The sequence below is a fragment of the Haematobia irritans genome, chromosome 3, assembly GCF_050003625.1.
Source record: "Haematobia irritans isolate KBUSLIRL chromosome 3, ASM5000362v1, whole genome shotgun sequence".
In the NCBI taxonomy this organism is placed as follows: Eukaryota; Metazoa; Arthropoda; class Insecta; order Diptera; family Muscidae; genus Haematobia; species Haematobia irritans.
In genome coordinates this window covers 41,818,094-41,825,789 of record NC_134399.1, presented here as the reverse complement: position 1 = coordinate 41,825,789, position 7,696 = coordinate 41,818,094, and the positions used below count along the sequence as shown (strand labels likewise).

At 24.2% G+C, this 7,696-nt stretch overlaps 1 protein-coding gene across 1 annotated transcript; it reads left to right on the top strand.

Moving 5' to 3' along the window:
- The first annotated feature begins 262 nt into the window (after positions 1-262).
- LOC142230861 (NADH-ubiquinone oxidoreductase chain 6-like) lies at positions 263-2,315 on the top strand. The gene is given in 3 exon segments (XM_075301484.1): positions 263-266; positions 460-489; positions 590-2,315. Coding segments are annotated over 3 exon segments (621 nt in total). The 3' UTR covers positions 1,177-2,315.
- The last annotated feature ends 5,381 nt before the right edge of the window (positions 2,316-7,696 follow it).

Here is a 7,696-nt window from a genome sequence, read left to right as displayed (position 1 = left end):
CTTGCTATTATTATTAAAGCAACAATTCATAAACTCAATAAAATTAATCCATAAGAAATTATATCTATACCAAATAAATATGAAATAGATATAAAATAATTAGAATATATATTTATTAAAATAAAAATAAATCTAATTAAAAATAAAAAATTTTGAACCATTCAATATAAGTTTTTTATAAAACATAATGGAAATAAAAAAATAATTATAAATATAATTTTTAACATTGTAAAATATTAAATCTTTGAAAATAATCATTTCCATGTGTTCGAATTATTGAAACTAAAATTGAAAGACCTAATGCACCTTCACAAACTCTAAAAGTTAAAAATATTATTCTAAAAAAATTTTCATAATTATATATATTTAAATAAATAAATAATAAAAAAAATAATCTTAAAACAATATATTCTAAACTTAATAATATTGATAATAAATGCTTTCGATTTGATACAAAAGTAAAAACTCCTATAATAAATAAAATTCTAGGTAAACTTCAATTTAAAATTATTAACATTAGTTTTAATAGTTTAATAAAAACATTGGTCTTGTAAATCAAAAATAAGATAAATTCTTTTAAAACTTCAAGAAAAAAGAAATTCTTTATCATTAATCTCCAAAATTAATATTTTATTTAAACTACTTCTTGATATTATACAATGAATTTTATTAACTATTATATTTATTTTTAATTTAGTTTTTATAAATATTAAACATCCTTTAGCTATAGGTTTAATTTTATTAATTCAAACTATTTTAGTATCAATAACAACAGGATTAATATCTAAAAGATTTTGATTTTCATATATTTTATTTCTAGTATTCCTTGGAGGAATATTAGTTTTATTTATTTATGTTACATCATTAGCATCAAATGAAATATTTTCTTTCTCAATTAAATTAATATTAATTTCATTTACTATTTTTATATTAATAATTTTAAGATTATATTTTATAGATAAAAATTTATTAATACAATATTTCAGAATTGAAACTCAATCAATTTCAAACTTAAATTCATACATTATAGAAAATTCATTATCATTAAATAAATTATATAATTACCCTACTAATTTATTAACAATTTTATTAATAAATTACCTATTAATTACTTTAATTGCTGTAGTTAAAATTACTAATTTATTTAAGGGACCTCTTCGACCAATATTTAACTAATGAACAAACCTTTACGACTTAAACATCCAATTTTAAGAATTGCTAATAATGCATTAGTAGATTTACCAGCTCCAAGTAATATTTCATCATGATGAAATTTTGGATCTCTTTTAGGATTATGTTTAATTATCCAAATTTTAACAGGATTATTTCTTGCAATACACTATACTGCAGATATTAATTTAGCTTTTAATAGAGTAAATCACATTTGTCGAGATGTAAATTATGGATGATTATTACGAACATTACATGCTAATGGTGCATCATTTTTCTTTATTTGTATTTATTTACATGTAGGTCGAGGAATATATTATGGATCATATTTATATACTCCAACATGATTAGTAGGAGTAATTATTTTATTTTTAGTAATAGGAACTGCTTTTATAGGTTATGTTTTACCTTGAGGTCAAATATCATTTTGAGGAGCTACTGTAATTACTAATTTATTATCAGCAGTTCCTTATTTAGGAATTGATTTAGTTCAATGAGTTTGAGGAGGATTTGCTGTTGATAATGCAACTTTAACTCGATTCTTTACTTTTCATTTTATTTTACCTTTTATTGTACTAGCTATAACAATAATTCATTTATTATTTTTACATGAAACAGGATCAAACAATCCTATTGGATTAAACTCTAATATTGACAAAATTCCATTCCACCCTTATTTTACTTATAAGGATATTGTAGGATTTATTATTATAACAATAATTTTAATTTTATTAGTACTAATTAGTCCAAATTTATTAGGAGATCCTGATAATTTTATTCCAGCTAATCCTTTAGTTACACCAGTTCATATTCAACCTGAATGATATTTCTTATTTGCTTATGCTATTCTTCGATCTATTCCTAATAAATTAGGTGGAGTAATTGCTTTAGTTCTTTCTATTGCAATTTTAGCAATTTTACCATTTTATCATTTAAGTAAATTCCGAGGAATTCAATTTTACCCTATTAATAAAATTATATTTTGATTAATAGTAGTAACAGTTATTTTATTAACATGAATTGGAGCACGACCTGTTGAAACTCCATACGTAATTGTTGGACAAATTTTAACAGTAGTTTATTTTGCTTATTTTATAATTAATCCTTTAGTTACAAAATGATGAGATAATTTATTAAATTAATTAGTTAATGAGCTTGAATTAAGCATATGTTTTGAAAACATAAGATAGAAATTAAATTTTCTATTAACTTATTTACTAAAAAATATTCACTATAATAAATATAATAAAAAAATTTTAAAACCTACAAAAAATAATAAAAAATTTAATGAAAAAGGTAAAAAACTTTTTCATGCTAAATACATTAATTTATCATATCGAAATCGAGGTAAAGTTCCACGAACTCAAATAAATATAAAAGAAACAAAAGTTAATTTAATATAAAATATAAAAGAAAATACATCTCTTCCTAAAAATATTACACAAAATAATATTCTTATAAATAAAATACTTGCATATTCAGCTAAAAAAATTAAAGCAAATCCTCCTCTTCTATATTCTACATTAAATCCAGATACTAATTCAGATTCCCCTTCGGCAAAATCAAAAGGAGTTCGATTAGTTTCAGCTAAAGAAATTCTAAATCAAACTAATGCTATAGGAAATATAATAAATAAAAATCAAATAAATATTTGATATTTATAAAATATTAATATATTATAACCTCCAATTAAAAAAATAAAACTCAATAAAACTAAAGCTAATCTAACTTCATAAGAAATAGTTTGAGCAACAGCTCGTAATCCACCCAATAATGCATAATTTGAATTAGAAGATCATCCCGCAATTATAACAGTATAAACACCTAAACTTGTACAACATAAAAAAAATAATAATCCTAAATTAAAAGAAAATAATTTAATAAATATAGGTATACATATTCAAACTAATAAAGACAAAAATAAAGAAAAAATAGGAGAAAAATAATAAGAAATATAATTAGATAATAAAGGATAAGTTTGTTCCTTAGTAAATAATTTAATTGCACCACAAAAAGGTTGAGGAATTCCTATAATTCCAACTTTATTAGGACCCTTACGAATTTGGATATAACCTAAAACTTTTCGTTCTAATAATGTTAAAAAAGCTACTCTTACTAAAACAAAAATAATTAATAATAATCTACCAATAATAAATATTAGATTTTCTATAAAAAACATGTACTATTTGTAATAAAAATTACATAAATAAATTCTAAATTTATTGCACTAATCTGCCAAAATAGTATAATATTAATAATATTCAATTTTAAAATAATTATTTATCAAATATTAGGTCCTTTCGTACTGAAATATTTTAATTTTTTAAAGATAGAAACCAACCTGGCTTACGCCGGTTTGAACTCAGATCATGTAAGAATTTAAAAGTCGAACAGACTTATTATTTAAGCTGCTACACCTAAACATATTTCTTAATCCAACATCGAGGTCGCAATCTTTTTTATCGATATGAACTCTCCAAAAAAATTACGCTGTTATCCCTAAAGTAACTTAAATTTTTAATCGTTAATAACGGATCAATTATTCATAAATTAATGATTTCAATAATTAAAAGTTTATTAAATTTTAATATCACCCCAATAAAATATTATTAAATATTATATTAAAATAATTCTAAAAAAATATAATATTTTAAATATAAAGATTTATAGGGTCTTCTCGTCTTTTAAATAAATTTTAGCTTTTTGACTAAAAAATAAAATTCTATTATAAATTTATATGAAACAGTTAATATCTCGTCCAACCATTCATACCAGCCTTCAATTAAAAGACTAATGATTATGCTACCTTTGCACAGTTAGGATACTGCGGCCATTTAAAAATTTCAGTGGGCAGGTTAGACTTTAAATATAATTCAAAAAGACATGTTTTTGTTAAACAGGCGAACATTATTTTGCCGAGTTCTTTATATAAACTTTTCATATTTATTTATTTATACAATAATATATACTAATTTTATCATTATTATTTAATTTTTTTAATTAAAATTAAAACTTTAATAAAAATTTAAAATTTAAATAAATAATTTAATTTATAAAATAAATTATAACACTTTTATTAATAATAACTATTTCTAAATCTATATTTATTATTTTATTTAAATATTTTTAAAAATTTATTTTACAGCTTATCCCGTAAAATATTAAAATTAAATATTTATTTAATTAATTTAACTAATTAAATAATATAAAATTTCTAAATTAAATTTATTTCTTAAAGAACTAGATACCTTTAAAAACGAATAACATTTCATTTCTAATATATTATTAAAAATAATTTTATCACATTAACTTTTATAATATATTAACTCTTTTAAAATCGAGAAAATTAAATTAATTAATTTTTATTACATATGGGTCGTGGGTTCAATCCCTGCTCCGACCGAATGCCATTTTTTTAATTTACACATTTGTACTTAATTTCATTTTTAAAGAAAAGAAAAGTAAAAGGCAAAATATTTCCACTTTAGAGTGATAATGCCAACTTAATACCGGCCTTAACGGTAAAAATAAAATTAAGTACAAATGTGTAAATTAAAAAAATGGCGTTCGGTCGAAGCAGGAATCGAACCCACGGCATGCAAACCATTGCACCACGATGGCTCCCTAAAACTTAATGTCCGCTTTTCTACTTGATGGCGTCCGTCAACTCCTCTTGGTCTATTCTCTTGCTTCCGAATGTCTATTCTCTTTACTCCGAATACTCATTCTAATATTCAAATTAAATAATATTTAGACTTAAGCATATTAAATTTTTGGCCTTATCGTAAAACAGTTTTCCGAAATAACATACAAGCGGTTTCACAGAAATTGCTCCCTTTTGATTCTCTCGCTGTGTTATGTTGATATCTTTCGTCAACCCTCCCGGTTTCCATCTCTATTTCTTTCTCTATACTCTCTCTCTCTCTCTCTCTCTCTCTGTCGCTCTCTGAATAAAATATCACAACATATATATATATATATATATATATATATATATATATATATATATATATATATATATATATATATATATATATATATATATATATATATATATATATATATATATATATATATATATATATATATATATATATATATATATATATATATATATATATATATATATGTCTACTCGAAATTTGTAAATTTATATAATATATATATATATATATATATATATATATATATATATATATATATATATATATATATATATATATATATGTCTACTCGAAATTTGTAAATTTATATAAGTTTATATTCACACATATAATTTTTATGAAACATTCATGCCCCAAACATAATATATTCTAACATATTAACATATGTGTCCCAAAAATTTAGTGTTAGTTTAGGAACATTAAATGTTTGCACTTAAATATATTGTGTTTAAAAATTATGCCCGAAACACATTTTGTTTATATCGGAACATATGAAAAACATATTTTTCTAACAGTGTACTAATTGCATTATATGACAAAGAACTAAACCCCCATCCTATGATCAAGGGAATTCAAATAAATGTGTCCATTAGATATCGCAAACACTTGAGTCTTTGTGGATGTCTAATGAGAAAGCCATGCGGTATATGATGGGGATTTTGCTCAATTAAATTTTAAAAACTCTAACGAATATAAATTTGTCACACAAACATTTACTGATTAGAATGTGGCTGTACCTTCGATACAACCATTCAAATTATTTTAATCATCCACTATTCAATAGAATTTATTGTAATAGCTTGTAATTAGCGTAATGAGTCCATTAACTTAAATAATGTGTAAAGCTTTACGTTTCTGAAGGTATTGTCTGAAAGAGGCTTTATTTTGTATGTGGCTTCCCTCGCACCACTGCCTCAAAGGACATTCAATGTTCCACCTACGCTCCATATATTCTTATGTTCGCACGCATGCACCCCTATGTAGTTTATTTGATTACAAAAAATACATGAGGCCGTATCGATATTTACATACACTACCTCCATATTAAAAAACAACTTCAGCCCTACTTTTACCTATAAATTGCTTCAATAAAATATCAATAAATTGTCTTGAGTTTGCCCTCTCATCTCTAATGCAGAAATCAAGGTTTAGGAATCTTTCCTTTTATTTAATGACCAGAGTGGATTTCCAATACTGACTGTCTATTGTTTACACTAAGCCCATGGTGAGACCACATATGGCGAATTCATAGATTATAGAATATATATATATAGATGACCCACTTGTCTCTTTAAAAAAATGTGTCAGTTCCAAAAATTAATTTTCTGACATTTCGTTTTGATTTTTTCGTAAAGAGTCAGTCCCAAACATTAATTTTCGTGCATTTGCTTTTGTGTTGTTCGTAAAGAGCAATGCTGCTCAAAATTTAATTTCGTATTTTCGCGCTTTTGGTCACAATTTTTTGTTCAAATATGAACTTTTAATATAATAATTTATTTATAAATCCTCTGGTAAATCATAAACGTTCTAGTTTTGTGTAAAATTGGCAAACTACAAAACGGAACACAAAAGAGAATGTAAGGGTGCTCTTATTTTCTGTATTTATTCTTAATTTTCGGAACTGTCAAACATCGTTTGACACCGATGGATCATCTATATATATTCTATTGTGTATGGGCGAACTTCCTTCTTAACAATGGGTGCTGGTCGATTCTGTGTTTAGCTCATTGATAGGGGCTCCCTTTATTGTGAAGGGAACACCGAAAACAAAAACTTTTCGGTGTTCCGTCCAAACTGGGATTGAAGCCATGACCCGCTTAGATCCACCTGAAGACGTTATCGTCTATGCGATGTAAAGTTTCGTCCATGTGAGTATTTCGGTAGTCCACATGACGAAATCAATCATCAGAGTCAATTTCTGTTATTTCCTTGTTTGTCACATTGACGATTTAGTTTCGTCTACGTGACGACATTATTTTCTTAACGATTCAGGGAAAGTTAACCAAAATTAACACTTGATTTAATTTTATTTCTTTAATATGAAGTCCCGTTATATGAATTTCACATTTTAATATAAGTTGGACAAAAGTTTTAAGAGTTTTATTTCCATGATGTAGCAAGGCTTCTAGTTTTCGTCAATGCGACGAAAGAATCTTCAAATTGATGAAACACACTTTTCTCTGAAATACATGTTGAAAGAATCTCAATCCTAAATAAAACAAAAGTATATACGGCCGTAAGTTCGGCCAGGCCGAAGCTTATGTACCCTCCACCATGGATTGCGTAGAAACTTCTACTGAAGCCGATGGCAAGGTATCTTAAAACTTCCTAACACCGTAATATATACCACATAGTCCATACGTGGTATATATTAAACTAAAAAAGGCCGATTAAATACGTATATAATTAAGTTTAAAGTTTCTATAGAAATAAAATTTTGACAAAATAAAATTTTGACAATATTTTCTATAGAAGTAAAATTTTGACAAAATTTTCTATAGAAATAAAATTTTGACACAATTTTCTATAGAAATAAAATTTTGACAAAATTTTCTATAGAAATAAAATTTTGACAAAATGTT